General features: G+C 35.1%; 1 protein-coding gene across 1 annotated transcript; it reads left to right on the top strand.

Moving 5' to 3' along the window:
• Positions 1 to 1,374: 1,374 nt before the first annotated feature.
• On the top strand, positions 1,375 to 16,457 carry LOC111996263 (protein MICRORCHIDIA 6). The gene is made up of 18 exons (XM_065775803.1): positions 1,375 to 1,786; positions 2,053 to 2,127; positions 2,238 to 2,272; positions 3,066 to 3,144; positions 3,265 to 3,354; positions 3,434 to 3,509; positions 4,684 to 4,762; positions 5,612 to 5,740; positions 10,372 to 10,470; positions 10,569 to 10,670; positions 10,756 to 10,902; positions 11,599 to 11,691; positions 12,096 to 12,147; positions 12,259 to 12,370; positions 14,591 to 14,799; positions 14,882 to 15,038; positions 15,606 to 15,648; positions 16,264 to 16,457. Exons 1-18 carry the CDS (start codon positions 1,390 to 1,392, stop codon positions 16,366 to 16,368), a joined length of 2,079 nt encoding a protein of 692 aa, XP_065631875.1. The 5' UTR covers positions 1,375 to 1,389; the 3' UTR covers positions 16,369 to 16,457.
• The last annotated feature ends 666 nt before the right edge of the window (positions 16,458 to 17,123 follow it).

Below are 17,123 nucleotides of genomic sequence, written 5' to 3'. Positions count from 1 at the left end.
TGTGGTACTGTGCATGGGTATTGTTGGCATAACCCCTGAATACTATAAATTCTCTTTTTCCCTTCCCCAACTTATGCTCTTTCTTTTACCCATCAAAACCCCTAAGCCCCACATACTTTCTTCTACCAAGTAGCCATTAAATAACTCATCAAACCATGTTTTAGGCCCAATATTGGAGTATGAAATTCATTTGGAATTTTCATTATTGAGAATCATGGTAATATTTTATGATTTAATGTTAAATCCTCTATTACTTTTGATAGAGGATTTGATTGTATGAGATGGCTTTTAAATGTTAAATCCTCTATTACTTAATGTTAATGTTAAATCCTCTATTATTTAACTTTATTACTTAATGTTAAATCCTCTATTACTTTTGATTGTTGTTCCTCATTGTTTGATGTGGTGTATTTGGAAGGAAAGAAATAGTAGGTGCTTTGAAGACAATGAGCATTCTATGCTTGACCTCAAGCTATTATTTTTTAGAACCTTATTGGACTGGTTCTCAGTGTGGAGAAAACAACCATTTTCTTCAATTTTGGATTTACTTGATTTATGTCATTTTTGTATTTGATCTGTACACCCCTGTATACTCCTTGTGTACTTGGGTGTCTCTTTTTTGATATCAATGAATCTTTATTTCTTAACCCCCAAAAAAAAAAAAAAAAAATTATTACAGAATTTGTTGCTTTGGTGCAGAAAACCATTCTCTATTCTGTTTCTTAGATTTGTGTATTTTTGCCTAATTATCTGGCTTTCCATAGTACATTCCTGTGTACCAAGGGAGTGGCATGTACGAATTCTTTTTTCTTTTTATATGGTTTTTCTTTACCTATCAAAAAAGAAACCATTCTCTAGATTGTACCGTGTCATTTCTCTCTTTGCTTATTGATCTTGATGTCTTGGTTGCCTGTTGAGGCTTTGCTTTCTTTAGTTACTCATTGTCACCAGCAATGTGCATTAAAACTTCTTTTACAGTGGTCAAGATGAGCACTATAGACATTGTGGACTTGTCCAGTGATGATGAAAGCGAAGATCTGAATGTGAAAGCTGTTAAGTTGGAGCCTGGTATTGTTGGGGGTAGAGTTAAAAAAAAAAAAAAAAAATTATTACAGAATTTGGTGCTTTGGTGCAGAAAACCATTCTCTATTCTGTTTCTTAGATTTGTGTATTTTTGCCTAATTATCTGGCTTTCCATAGTACATTCCTGAGTACCAAGGGAGTGGCATGTACGAATTCTTTTTTCTTTTTATATGGTTTTTCTTTACCTATCAAAAAAGAAACCATTCTCTAGATTGTACCGTGTCATTTCTCTCTTTGCTTATTGATCTTGATGTCTTGGTTGCCTGTTGAGGCTTTGCTTTCTTTAGTTACTCATTGTCACCAGCAATGTGCATTAAAACTTCTTTTACAGTGGTCAAGATGAGCACTATAGACATTGTGGACTTGTCCAGTGATGATGAAAGCGAAGATCTGAATGTGAAAGCTGTTAAGTTGGAGCCTGGTATTGTTGGGGGTAGAGTGCAACAGAAAGAAATCAAGCCTCAACTTTTGAAGCACCAAACATCCAAGACCCAATATAGAAGACAAGAATCTGAGGAAAACAGAAGTTCAAATGCTTTAAGTACTGGTCAAAGTAACTCTAGTATATTGGATCAAGGGCAGTCTCCTTTAGATGATACAAGTCTTTCTTCCTCATCGCCTATATGTCCAGCACCACTTTGTAGGCAGTTCTGGAAAGCTGGGAGCTATGATGATGGACTTGCTTCTAAAGTCTCAATTCAAAGTATTATTCTTTAAACTGTTAACATTTCAATATTTGCTTACATGTTTTGTTTTACTGAATTGATGTTATAATTGTATGGCCATCTCAACTATGGCTCCTAATCAATTGTCCAATGGATTACTCTGAAGCTCTGGTCTTATAAACTTCCTTGCTTGGGCTTCTCAGGGAATGATTATAGTAAACCCTCATGTGCTGTGCATGCAAACATCTGCATTAGAGTTTATCAAAGCTTGATTTATTTTTCTCTGATATTTTTATTTTAACAGATGGCAAAAGCTATCTTCATGTACACCCGATGTTCCTTCATTCAAATGCCACTTCACATAAGTGGGCCTTTGGCGGTATGTGTGGCCAACTAATTTTGCTTATTTGATTGTGCTTTTATCCATGATTGGTCATTTTATGGCACTATGTGTTTACCGTCCTTTTTCTGGTTGCTTCCTGTTTGCAGCTGTAGCTGAGTTGCTTGACAATGCAGTTGACGAGGTAAACTTTAAATCTTCAATTGCTTTGTATTGTTGTTTTGGTTTCCCTTTGGTACTGGAGTGTGAGCCTTCTGGTGTTGCATATGATTTGAAGGATAATATTGTACTATAATTTTCTATTGGATAGAGATGAATTTTATATATTTCAGTAGGACAATTAATATATTCTCAGACTTTCAGATTCAACAATTAATTTCTTAGTTATAAGATTTTTCTCTTCTTTTCTTTCTTTGAAAAATGAAAATGAAAGAGGCCAAGTTGGTTATTTCTTCGTGGTTGTGTTAGGTATATATATTTGTATGTCATCAGACTTATTTAGCTTGAATTGGCAATGGGAATCGGAAAGAAGAATCTTAATCTTTGGTATAGCAATCATTGAAACTAAAAGATGAAGAGGGTATTTAGAAGATGAAAATAATATTCCTATTACTCTACAATAATGCCATGCATAATGCCTAAAATGGGCTCCCTTCAGAGGTGTTGGAATTTGGAAGCCTACAAGGTTATAAGCTTCTGCTTGGGGTTTTGTTGACCAGTAAAAAATAACCTCTTATGCTCATGTGTATCATGTTTATTGTAAAAGTAGATATTGCTGCATTAGAGGACAAGATTATCTAGTCAGGTTCATTTTTATCACATACAATGGTCTTTGTTATGGCTGTTGCATGGGTTGTATATGCTCTAGATGTTCATTGCTGGTGGCATGATTATGTTTTTCACTGGGTTTTTCTTTCAAACTATCATATCATGTTATGCATTTCACTTTTTTCCCCTTCTTTTCTTAAATTGGATAGATCCAAAATGGGGCCACTTTTGTCATTGTAGATAAAATCACAAATCCAAAGGATGGAAATCCAGCATTGTTAATTCAAGGTATGTATCTGAAATTTCATTAAGAATATGGTTGTTATTGTAGTTTGTGTCCTCATCGATAAATTTATCCTGTGATATCATTTACTAACCCTTTTGTTTGCAAAACCTGTTTACCTTTAGATGATGGTGGTGGAATGAATCCCGAAGCAATGAGGCGTTGTATGAGTTTTGGGTTTTCAGATAAGAAATCTAAATCGGCTATTGGACAATGTATGGATAGTAGCATTAATTCTGTAGTTTCTTTTGAATGTCTTCCTTGATATTTATTGGTTTACTTGTAGCCTTCCAGATGGAAACGGCTTCAAGACTAGTACAATGAGACTTGGTGCGGATGTTATTGTCTTTAGCCGCCACCTGAATAACAGGTTTGAATTCAATAGTGAAACTCTTTTCAGCCATATCATTTGAGTTATGTGTTTATTGTTAATTGTTCTCTCCAGTGACTTGTACTAAGCTTACTTGTACACATACGCACATGGATAATTGGATATGCATACTTTCTATAATGAAAATGAGTGTTCTTACAATTAGGGAGTTTTTGCCTCTTTTTAATTCCTTATGATATGTAGCAGTATGAGAATATTATGTGAATAAATAAAACAATTTTTCTAAAACCACTCTTTGCAAAAGTTTCAGAGCTGGTTACACACCAAATTTTCTTTATACACGTCTTTAGGATGCTAGAAAGGTGTGAAATGGTGTTGTGTAACAAAGGCATCATGCGTGCCCTATTTTCTAGTCTCAATTAATCGAAGCTCTTATTTAATTGGTCAAAATATTATTAGGAACCGGTGGCTTTGAATATCTGGATTTTTTTTTTTCTCCTCATCCTTTAATGTAACTTTTGGGTTGGTGGATACATAAAAGTGAAGTTCAGATTGCCAGCTGCATGCTGGAAAAACCAGAGTTTATTCATGTCACCAAGTTTAATATGAATCAGATTAATCCTTACAATTATTTTTTTCTTTTCTTTGCAAGTGTAAATAAGGGGATTCAACCCCTTGAAGTAAACCCCACAGGAAGGGGGCAGATGCCATTGGGCCATAAGGCCATTGACGATAAATCCTTACCTCCTCCCCCCCCCCCTCTTTTTTTTTTTCTCTAAGAAAAAAAATTGTAAGTGATGGTGAAAAAAGAGTCAGGAGATTCTTGAGCTCATCAAAACAGTATACTTCTTTATTCTCAATTACTCAGGAAATTTGACTTTCAAGAAGTTGGAAATTTATTTGGCCTTGGGGTCCATCTGCTTTTCTCTTATTCAAGGATTCTATGACTTCTAGATCCCTTGCATCTTTTCTACATGTGTACTTCTGCATTTTGTTTCTTTATTCCCTGTAATTTGATGCTGTACTCATTTGACAGTTATTTTTTAATAATGGTGAGTAAAATATCATTGACATGTGAACAAAGATATTAAGAATAAACTTTATACATCAAAGGATAATAATTTTTAATCTATTTATCCATATTGATTTTATTACTTTTGTTATTGTCAGTACAAACTTATTGTTTCCTAATATTAGTGTATTCCATAATCAGGATATTGACTCAAAGCATTGGTCTCCTCTCGTATACATTTTTATCACGAACAGGCCATGACAGAATAGTAGTACCCATGGTGAGTTTCACTGCTCTACTTCCTGGTCCTTGTATTGTGAGTAGTGACATCCCATGTATTTTCGCTAATTTGCATTAAAAAATAAAGATTTGTGAACTCATAAATATCATTTGGTTAGTGTATGAGCAATAAATGTGTTAATTTGATCTATATTCATGCATTGTGACGCAAATATCTCATAAGTTATACAGTGAACATGATATGCTATACTTTTGGATCTTCGCAAATGAATGAGGTTATCATTGAAATCCTTGTTGTTTTGTTCTTTGTTTGACTGGTCTCGAGCTTGGGGCTTACCTCATTGTACTTCTATTTTGAAGTTCCAAGACCCCCTTCATCTTCCTATGAGATTGCTTTGTAATTTGATAGATACTTTGTGTTAATCATAGTGCACGGAGTAATCTTCTTTTTTGTATAGATTATACTACTTATATAAAAGAAAATTGTTCAACACATATGATTAGCTTGGGTAGAGTCTTGTTTTGTGCGAATAAATATTAAGAGTGTGTTTGGATACCGCTTATTGCTGAAAACTGAAAATTGAAAATATTGTAACAAAATAATTTTTAAATGTGTGAATAGTGCCGTGAGACTCATTTTTAATGAAAGTTTTAGTGAAAAAAGAGGTTTGTGGGTCCCGTGAATAGTGCACGGGACCCACTGTTTAAACGCCTGATGCCCAAACGTTGACGCTAGTCGCTATCCAAACCTTACCTTAATCACAAAGTCATGGTAGGTGTCAATTACTGTGTGGTTTCTGGTTTCGTGGACTGTTATGGTGCTGTTTGTTCTTTCACCCTCTCTTTGTTGAGATTTCTCTTACTTTGAAGTCCACCATGTTGATTGCAGGTGGATTATCAGTTTAATACATCAACTGGTACACTGGAAATCTTGCATGGTAAAGAACATTTTATGTCTAATCTTTCGATGCTGTTGCAGTGGTCTCCATATTCATCAGAAGCAGACCTTCTGAAGGAGGTAAGCTTGTTCAAAATTTTATTTGTTCCATTGCAACTTGTTCTTTTCGACACTGTTTATATTGTATCTAATTCAAATATTTGTTGTGTTAATATGCAAATATTTTACTGTGTTTATTTGGTTAATTAGACAATAGTTTACAAGTCACATTATGAAACTTTTTGGGAGAGATTGAACATAGGCTAAGGCACAAAACAACAATACTAGAGGATCAATTTGGTTTTAGAGGATCAACATGAAACATACTCAAATACCTATTTTCTTACTTATGCAAAAATATAGAAAAGACCATAAAGATCTCCATATGCCGTATGGCTTTTATTGAGTTAGAGAAATCTTGTTTTGCAGAATCTAGGGAGGTTATGTTGTGAGTTTTAGGAAAGAAAGGAGTTCATTTAAAGTATATTAAATTGATTAAGGATATGAATGACAGAGTTGTAGCTAATGTGAGAACCTAGGAAGCACGGGTGCGTTTCGGGACCCGGGTGCGGGTGCGGGTGCGGGACTCGGCAATTTTTGAAAAAGGTGGGTGCGGGTGCGGCGGGACTCGGCGATTAAAAAATTATTAAAAATATATTTATTTATATTTTTAATATATTGCTAAGCACACTTTTTCATATTATATAAACACATACCAAATTTAAGAGTAATAGTAGATAATAATTAAAACAAGATGTTCGTAAATTCAATACAACCCACAAGATTAAAACTAAAACATTCCATAATGTTTGGAAATTATGAGGGACGGACTAAAATTTTGGGTTTTGGACTACTAAGAGTGAGTGAGTGTGATATATTTTTAGGTTAGGTCAAACGGTGCGTTTCGCACCTTTTTTTTTTTTTTTTTTTAAATTTCGGCCGGAACCGGAAATTTCGGCCGGAACAGGAAATTTCGGATAATTTCGGCCGGATTCATGGTAGGTGTCAATTACTGTGTGGTTTCTGGTTTCGTGGACTGTTATGGTGCTGTTTGTTCTTTCACCCTCTCTTTGTTGAGATTTCTCTTACTTTGAAGTCCACCATGTTGATTGCAGGTGGATTATCAGTTTAATACATCAACTGGTACACTGGAAATCTTGCATGGTAAAGAACATTTTATGTCTAATCTTTCGATGCTGTTGCAGTGGTCTCCATATTCATCAGAAGCAGACCTTCTGAAGGAGGTAAGCTTGTTCAAAATTTTATTTGTTCCATTGCAACTTGTTCTTTTCGACGCTGTTTATATTGTATCTAATTCAAATATTTGTTGTGTTAATATGCAAATATTTTACTGTGTTTATTTGGTTAATTAGACAATAGTTTACAAGTCACATTATGAAACTTTTTGGGAGAGATTGAACATAGGCTAAGGCACAAAACAACAATATTGGAGGATCAATTTGGTTTTAGAGGATCAATATGAAACATACTCAAATACCTATTTTCTTACTTATGCAAAAATATAGAAAAGACCATAAAGATCTCCATATGCCGTATGGCTTTTATTGAGTTAGAGAAATCTTGTTTTGCAGAATCTAGAGAGGTTATGTTGTGAGTTTTAGGAAAGAAAGGAGTTCATTTAAAGTATATTAAATTGATTAAGGATATGAATGACAGAGTTGTAGCTAATGTGAGAACCAGATGGATTAGCTGACTAAATCGATTTGGGATGAAGTCCCTTGGTGTATGCTTTTTGCAGATGATATAGTATTAGCGGATGTAACTAGACCTAGAATTAATTTTGAAGTTAGAAATTTTGAGAGATGCTTTAGAATTGAAAGGCAGGAATGTAAGTTTAGTAAAAGGAGAAACAAGGATGAAGGAGCTAGATGAAGTAGAGAAGTGCGCATAGGGACTATTGTGTGATTGTGGAACATCTATTAACTTAGGGATAATTGTATATGGTTACTATGGGACCAACTTCGCTCTGTGATACTAAATGTTGGGTTGTTAAAAAAGATGTTCATAAAATGATGTAGCTGAAATGAGAATGTTAAGATGGATAGGTGGAAATATAAGGAAAGACCATGAAATATTGGGATTTGGAATGAGGAAATCCCCATAAAGATAGAGACCACTATTGATGAGAGAGAGAGAGAGAGAGAGAGAGAGAGAGAGAGAGTGTTATGGTTTGGTTGTGTGCAAAGAGAGCGATTAATTCATCAGTGAGGAAGAGTGAATTAATTCAAGTTGAGAGAACCAAAAGGTAGAGAAGACCCAAATAATATTAGTAGAGGTAGTAAAAAAGTACATGTCAATTACGGAGGAAACCGAGAGTGACTTCAGATAGGGTAGACTGATGAAAAGTTGGGGATGGAGCATGGGTGAAATTTTGGCTTGACGATGGTGTGGGGAGAGCTCTCTTGCTGTTTATTATTACAAGATATTTAGGATTTGTCATAATTGGGAGGTTAGTGTGGCGGATTTAATGCAATTAATGGGGTTCTTCATTGAGATCTACACTTTGTACAGGCCATTCAAGACTGGGAATTGGAATCTTTGATGACCTTTATGGATATCATTTATGGTATGGTAATTAGGTGGACCGGGAGGATAAGATGTGCTAGAAACCAAATTAAAAAAAAAAGGGCTTCAAGGTTAGTATTTTTTACCAACTTCTGGGTGCCCCTCCAAGCACTAGTCATCAGTCTTTCCCTTGGAAAATCATTTGGAGATCAAAGGCCCATTGAGAGTAGCATTTTTCATATGAACTGTTGCTTTGGGTAAGATTTTGGCAATTGACAAGTTAGGTTTGAGGAAGTTAAGGATTACATATTGGTGTTTTATGTGCAAATGTAATGGTTAATATGTTGATCACCATTTTGTACGTTGCTATTTTGCTTCAAACATATGGTCCATGATTTTGGGTTTGTTTGGAGTTCGTGGGGTGATGCCAAAATCTGTTGTTGAGCTTTTAGCTTGTTGGCAAAGCCAGTTTGGTCATCACTGGAGTAGTCATATTTGGATGATTACCCCACTTTGTTTGCTGTGGTGTGATGTGGTGCATTTGGATGGAAAGGAATAGCAAGAGTTTTGAAGACACCGAATGACTGAAACTTCTATGCCTGATCTCAAGTTATTCTTTTTTAGAACCTTATTAGATTGGTTGTCAGCCATGAGGAATCTTTCTTTATTTTCTATTGTTAATTTTTTAGATTTATGTAACTTTTGTAACTGATTGTTTACCCCAGTATATTTCCTGTATACTTGGGAGACTAGTTTTTTCTTGATTTATACAATTTTATTACTTATAAAAAAATAATACATATGGCCGATCTTGACTAGTTTATTGAGGATCTATAGTTAGACCTCAAATTTTTTGGACTACGTGTTGGTGTTGGCGGTGGTGTTGGTTTTTTCCCGACTTAGACCTCGGAAACACATGCACACACACACACAGTTGATCTCTGGGTGATTGACCATTTGGTGAAGAGAATGAACTTGATGATTGTTGCCATTATGGTCAAGGGTGGGGGATATACCCCTGTATCATGTTTGAGAAAAAGGGTCTCATGTTATCTTGTTGTGAAATTACCAAAATTTCCCACTCATGATAGAGAAATAGAAAGCAGTCACATAGATGTTTTAACCCCAAGGGGTTGGCTAAGTGGTTCCTAAGGCCTCATGATATCCATCAGATCATGGGTTCAAAACCTCTTGTCAGCATCTTGGGACCATCTCCAAGGGATTCCACCTTGTAATAAAATGGATACTTATCTAAAAAAAATAAAGATGTTTCTTGCAATTTTCTGGGCCGGGTTGGGCCGGCCCAGCCCAGCCCATTTTTACTTGGCCTATGGGCACAATAGGCTTGGCATAACAGGCTATTAACTAGTTAAGGGGCCGGGTCGGGCTGGGCCGAAAGAGAAAACCTCAGTCCATGACCCTGTACATGGGCAATGCCTATTTTGTCTTTAGTGAGCTAGGCTATCGAGTTGGGCCTAATGGGTTACTCATGAGCTTGTGTTAGCATATTATTTTATTATTTTTGTAAGGAAAGAATCAATTTTTTATAAGAGAATAATCAATCTATTTTTTTAAAGGAAAGAATTAAAGAATTTAATACTTAATTACAAATTTTTTTATAGTCAAATCTATTTAATTTTTTGTTTTGTTGATGGAAGCCTATTTAAATATTTTTTTTTTAATTAAGGCTTTAAATAGTTTTTTATTTTTATCTTTAATAAAAAAAATGTCAAATGGTTAATTCAAATTTGCTAGACTACTAGAAAAATATATATTTAGTAAACTAAGTTTAGCACAATTACTTTGAGTATCTTAGTGGTTGAGAGAGTTTACTTAAGAAATTCCTCTATAATATCTCAATATCAATCCTTCATGTACTTCCTATATATTTATGTTATGAATTATGAGTTATTGGGCTGGGCCAACGGGTTAGGCCAATGGGCTGGGCAATGGGTTGGGCTACTGGGCTAGCCCACCAGGTACCTATGGGCATAAAAACTAGCTCACAGCCTGACTCACTAGGCTAGTGGGCTACCCATGGACTTCAATAACAACGGGCCTGGCCGCCCATTAGCCCGGTGGGCCGTCGGGTTTCTGGGTCAGGCTGTGGGCCGTGGGCTCTTTGATGACCCTTTTTAGGGTACCTTCCAAACTTCAATTCATGTGTACTTACAATTTGATGGCAGTTTGATGACATTGGGGCTCATGGAACGAAAGTTATTATCTACAATTTGTGGTTCAATGACGATGGGAATATGGAGCTCGACTTTCTATCGGATCCTGAGGTAGATATTTCTTTTCGGTATTTTGTTTTTTTTCTCCCCTCTCTCGCCCTTTTAAAATTATTTCTGATGATGTGCTTTCTGTGACTTGGTGGTTTCAGGATATTCGTAGTAGTGGGGAGACCAAGAAAATTGGCACACTCAAAGCTTGGAAGGCAATAAATGAACAGCACATTGCTCACCAATACCAATATTCACTCCGTGTAAGCCAATTATAAAGAATAAATACTTGAATCAAATGTATAAGAAAGAAATTTTTTCTTAGTATAGTTTCCTCAAGCTCCACAGGTATACTTGTCCATCTTGTACTTGCGGTTACCAGAAAGTTTCAACATAATATTGCGTGGGCGAGTTGTTGAGCCTCATATTATTGCCAATGATCTCAAATTCCCAGAATTCATCTTGTACAGACCTCAATGTGGTGGATGTGTGGAGGTTGTATCAAATTTTTGTCAACTCCTTTCTTATCTGTTTACTCTCTTGGTCCTTGTTAAAAATATCTGTGCATTTTTTATCTCAGAGTTGTATCTCTTTTCTATTGCCAGACAATATTGACGGTATCCTCACAACTGCTTTTATTAGTCTAAAATAACTGGATCAGTAATGTTTTCCTTTGGCCTGGCTGTAGAACTCAGAGGGTTCTTAGCTGTTAAAATCCATTGCATAAAATGTCTATTTGTACTCAAAGGAAATCCTGTTTTTATATTGTGTCAGATAGTTTGTTTATCACCTTTAAAAATAAAAAAATAAAAAAAATAAATAGGTAAGCATAATACACAACAATATGGAATTGAATGTGACCTCTCTCCATCCTTTATTAATCATTTTTTTTTTATATAAATCTTTTTGTGTGTACTTTCTTTTTAACTTTGTCTCATGATGGTCAAGTGTCTGGCTTGATACGTATATGTTTGTATTTCTGTTATAAATATTGGGTTTTACTGTCTATGGGCTAGTCCAAAGGGATTTTCTTTAGAAGGTTTCCCTACATTATCCCAAAAAAAAAAAAAAAAATGTTTTTGTGGCACAGACCTACTTGTGATGCACTTTTATATAGGTTATCAATTTCATTTGGTGGTGCTTATAGAGTTTTGATTATTTACTTTGCCATTCTTTTGGTTAACTGTGCAGGGTGAAGTTTTAACTACAATTGGGTTTCTTAAAGAAGCTCCACAAATCAGTTTTCATGGCTTCAATGTGTACCATAAAAACCGTCTAATACTGGTGAGTTCTTGGTTATTAAAAAATAAAAAAATCTGGTTAGTTTCTTTTACCTTAAAAATTTTCACATTGCATTGGTGTGATAGTGTAATTGTTATAATCTGAGAATTTCTTATATAATGGGTACATGTGACTTTAGAAATGACTCTTGATAATAAAAAAAAAATACAATTCAAGCACCCATTTGGGATTGAACCCTTGATTTCAACCTCTACTGACTGTTTATGAGGGAAGGAGGGACCTACTGATTACTTCTGTTGTTAGCATGTAGCCTGTTTAATTCGTTGGTCTGAAGATTGTTCAATTTTCTATCAGTTCATCCCCCTTCCCACAAAATTCCTAATCTTATACTGTTCTCTAACAGCAATGATGTATTTAAGCCTTTGCCATGTTCTTTTCCTCTGCAGCCATTTTGGCAAGTTGTGAGCTATCTAGACAGCCGTGGCAGAGGGGTTGTTGGTAAGAAGCTGATAGAGCCTTCTTTATATTAAAATTTTTTTCTTCCATTTATAGGTTAATTTTGTTAAAAATTGCAGTTGCTCGGTTTCTAATGGTTAATATATTATTTAGGTGTTCTGGAAGCAAATTTCATTGAGCCAACTCATAACAAACAAGATTTTGAAAGGACTTCCCTTTTTCAGAAGCTTGAAGGTCGATTGAAGGAAATGACATGGGAATACTGGTAAGCTGTTTTTAGCATGAAATAGTGTCGTATTTTGTTAGGAACCCATGGTTCCTAATGAAGATGGATAGGAATTGTAGGGGAATTGACTTAACTCAAGGTAATCACCCTTCATTGAGAAATATTGAGAGAGATTAAGAAAGAGAGAGATGCACTAATGCACCAAGCAATTGGTTTATTCTTCTATTATGGAAATGTGATTACAAGTAGGTATTTATAGAACCATAAAACTATTTTGTTGGTCCACATGACCTTATCCTAATGGTCCTATTATTTTCCATGTGCTTTAATAATTTCAACATGTGCTAAATGTGATTAACATGCTTGGAATTGTAACTAACTAAATCTACAACAATTATTATCCATATATTTATAGCATTCTTAACATTTTTCTTCCCTTAAAAACACCTTGCCTACAAGGTGGTGTTGTGAAATAGCATCTTCATCAAAGGAGATCTTCCAATGGACCAATACCTTAGTGACATTTTGATCACCATATTCATGCATTTCTCTTTGACAAGCGGTCCCATAAACATGAAGGTTTCTTTTTCGTAGATCTTCAAACTTTGCTCGAATTCTTGAGCCTTCAATGGTTCTTTAATCTTCAAGGTCTCATTGGTTTTTTGAACCTTGGAATGTTCTTGTATCTTCAAGACCTCATTTGATTCTAGAACAACTAAAATTGTTGGTGCTTGCATCTTGGATTCTTGGATCACTGACGCTTGGATTGCCAATTCTTGAATCAGATTCTTGAATGGAAGCATCCATTGGTGCATCAAGAATTGGTTCTTGGAAGATCATCATCACCTTCTTTGTTGGTTCTTTGGACTGAATTTCAAGGGCAGCATGTACATGTATATCATCATCCACTTTGACACAAAAATCAACATCCCGGCTTGCAACAATAGCAGTAGATTCTTGGAACTTGATTTGTTCTTCGGGTTCCATTGAATCAAGAGATTGTAACTCCTCTTCTGTCATATTCTTGAGAGCCTCTTGCAATCTTGAGAGCTCTTCATTCATGGCCTTGTTAGATTTAGCCAAGGCTTTGACCTTCTCTAAAATGGCATTGTAAGATTCACGAAACCTTGACATTCTTTGAAACTTTGTTCACTGCCGTAATTCTTTCCAAAGTTCCCTTCGGTCACTTTCGTCCGTATCAAGATCGACGGCTCTGATACCAATTGTAAAGAACATAAAATAAATTGGAATGAATGTAGCTGGATTTGAGGTCAGCTAGCCTCCTAAGAACAAAAGAATTGAAGAGAGGGATAGAGACAACAGAGAGAAGAATTAGTTCATTAACTGTTTGATTGATTCCCTTGTACAGGTTGTTGCTCACCTTATACTATTCCCTAAGCTCTGCCCTCTGCACTATTACTAACCAACTAACACACACAGCTGTCACTACAAACTCCCTAGTCCAACTGACAAGATAACTAACTTCTATCAATGTAACTAACTCCAACAGACTCCTATTGCAGCAACTAATAGAGTACATATGGTAATGATAGTGAGTACATATAGCAGCGATAGTAATCCTAACACATTTGTTGTGGTTAGGAATATTTCCTTTGCTTTTCTCAGTCTTTCCTTTTTACCCTTCTCTTATTCCTGCTGTTGTAGCTATGACATTTCTAATTTGTTGGTTGAAACTTATCTAGGAGATTTTCATGCATCAATGGAAGTTGATTATTGGATTTTTAGGTTTATGTATTATTTGGAATCATCTTTACAGCATTTTAGAATATCTTTTATTTTTTAAAATTCAATATATAAGATCGTTTTCATTATTATATCTTTCTTCCTATATTGTTTGTCTACCCTAGGAAATCTGATTTTTTATGAGGACATCATTTAATGTGTTGTCTTTAAAATAAAAATTTACCAATTCAACATCGCCCTCATAATTTTTCACTCTATAATGTAAATGGAAAAGGTGTATCGACTTTTCAAAGTATACAATATTGGACATCCGAAAATGGAATTGTGAACATATAATACAGAATGGAGATAGTATTAAAATAAGTTTCTTTTCTCAACTCTTTTCATCAGTATTTTGTGTTCAATAAGTTTTGGTGAATGCAAACAAATGATAAATTATGGAATTGTAAACTTGAATGAGCTTACATATGCTCCAGTTGTAGGTTATTCATAGGTTAATGTGTCATAGCATAATTTTGTAATACCTACCTGATGCACATTAATAAACTTTGGCAGGGATTACCATTGTGGGCTAATTGGGTATCAGGTAAAAAAAAAGCCTCGAGTATCAGAGACTCCACAGATTTCATCTCATAGTTCTCCACACAGCGGTAAACAACATCCTGTCACATTAAATAAAAGTCCCCCTGCTATTGGTAGTATGAAAGCAGCAATTGAAAGAGCTGAACGATCAATACCCAACTCCCAAAGAAGATCTGAACAAGGTACTTTTGAGTTAAAATCACAACTCATTATTTCTAACCATGGTAAATGACATCCAACTTATGATGCCCTGTCTTGGCATAGGATTATGTGTGAAGAGGAAGGGACATGATGATTTAATAGAAGTAGAGAAGGCAAAAAGGCAGGCAGTGGAAGTGGTGTCACTAGATATTTCTGACAGTCAGCTGAAAGATCCAGAGGCTGTAAATTTGTTGCAAGAAAACAAGAAGCTCCGTCTAAAGTGAGTATGTTAGAATTATAGACCTCCATGGTTATCTGCACTTGCACTTAACCACATAGAATATATCACATTGAGATTCCTTTTTTATTTTTTTTTATTTTAAATTTGAGGTAATTTACACATGCAGCCAGTTGGTTTTGAACTCGCAATCCCACCCTCCATCCATCTCTTACAGAAGGAGATGATAACATTTAAGATCAAGATCATTTTCTAGATTAAATGGAGAATTCAATTGGCTAGAATAATGGGGAATTCAAATTTGCCGGGATTGACATTTTGTTCGTATATTGGGAGATCTACTTCTTCAGTATCATGTTTCTTGGCTGTTGTTACCAAATTTGGCTGATAGAGCCGTTTTTCTTTAAAAGTTAAAACATCTAGACTAAATTAACATTTCATAATAAAGAGACTAAGTTTTAGTCATTAACATACCACAACCCTCCTTTTTCCTGGCTTGGGACCAGCTGTTAACAAAATATATAAATTATGAGGAACCGCCATGATCAAATTAGCCATCAACTCATGCGTACTGAAAACATCATTTATATGTTTGTTTTATCTTTTCAGATGTTTGGAGTATGTGAAGAGGGAGGAGCAACTTAATCTAAAGGTACTTCCAATGCACCAATAGTTGTTACTAGTATTCTAGATCGTGCTAATGATTTTTTTTGCTTGGGTGCTAAAAAATATCAATATTTTTATTCTATAATTATGCTTAAAATATTTGGCAATTCATTGAATAGAAATCTACTTGTACCATGTTGTATGGACACCCTATTAAAGGACTAATTATCTTATGAGCGAGCAGGCTACTCACAAGATAACCCCAAGTTGACTCTGTTTCCTGAAGCAGCTGAAGGAAAATTTCTATCCCTTTGGATGGGATTATTAGAAAAATAAATTTGGAAAATAATAAGAATCTTTTGGTGAAGAAAGTAAAGGAATTTTTTATTATCCAATACCCCAAGACTCATCTCAAAGTTCATGCAAAACAAAGGCATCTCAATTTTCTGTCCAAATGTCCTCCTGCCCCTTGTCAAAAAAAAAAAAAATTGCCGAGTTCCAAACTTTTTGTGATTGCTATGATGCTTAGCCCTGCATAGTTTGTGTTGAACATTGAAGTTTTAGATTGCTATCCCATCTCCTACATTAAAGCTGTGATGTTTATACTTTTTATGACTTTATTTTGACCAGTTAATGAGAACCATTCTTTTTGTATATACAGGTGACTAGTCTCAAAACTGAAATAGAGGAGGTTCAACGTGAACACGAGCGAATGATGGCTGAATTAGATTTGATGAACAAGGTCAAGGATGAAAAGAATGTATAAATGTAGATCCTGTAGTTTTCTTCAATTCTTTAATTTGTAAAACAGTGTTGTATTCATAGTTCAGTGTAGCCAAACAGCTTTCTTCCTTATAGAGGGGGTCAAAGGCATCTCAATTTTCTGTCCAAATGTCCTCCTGCCCCTTGTCAAAAAAAAAAAAAATTGCCGAGTTCCAAACTTTTTGTGATTGCTATGATGCTTAGCCCTGCATAGTTTGTGTTGAACATTGAAGTTTTAGATTGCTATCCCATCTCCTACATTAAAGCTGTGATGTTTATACTTTTTATGACTTTATTTTGACCAGTTAATGAGAACCATTCTTTTTGTATATACAGGTGACTAGTCTCAAAACTGAAATAGAGGAGGTTCAACGTGAACACGAGCGAATGATGGCTGAATTAGATTTGATGAACAAGGTCAAGGATGAAAAGAATGTATAAATGTAGATCCTGTAGTTTTCTTCAATTCTTTAATTTGTAAAACAGTGTTGTATTCATAGTTCAGTGTAGCCAAACAGCTTTCTTCCTTATAGAGGGGGGTGAGGTCGATGAGACCATGACAGCATGCCTGGGCACAGGTGCCTTATTTTTGTTCTTTTCTTTTTTCCTCTCCCTTTCTTTTTCTTAGTCTAACAAAAAAAAAAAGGATGAGGTAATATTGCTTACCATTCGCCCACCACAGCCCGTAAAAGTGGGACCTTTTGCACTAAGTAGACCTGTAAATAGTTAGTTAAAGCAAGGTCAAATTCTGTTGAATGT

Source organism: Quercus suber, unplaced genomic scaffold (genome assembly GCF_002906115.3).
Source record: "Quercus suber isolate HL8 unplaced genomic scaffold, Cork oak 2.0 scaffold_119, whole genome shotgun sequence".
Classification (NCBI taxonomy): domain Eukaryota; kingdom Viridiplantae; phylum Streptophyta; class Magnoliopsida; order Fagales; family Fagaceae; genus Quercus; species Quercus suber.
The sequence above is the reverse complement of the archived record's forward strand: the minus strand, read 5'-3'. Positions and strand labels throughout refer to the sequence as shown.

Coding starts and splice junctions, on each gene's coding strand:
- LOC111996263 (XM_065775803.1), top strand. CDS start 1,390: ATGTGCATTAAAACTTCTTTTACAGTGGTCAAGATGAGCACTATAGAC. Junction 2,128..2,237: donor ACATAAGTGGGCCTTTGGCG/GTATGTGTGGCC, acceptor TCCTGTTTGCAG/CTGTAGCTGAGTTGCTTGAC. Junction 10,903..11,598: donor AATGTGGTGGATGTGTGGAG/GTTGTATCAAAT, acceptor TTAACTGTGCAG/GGTGAAGTTTTAACTACAAT.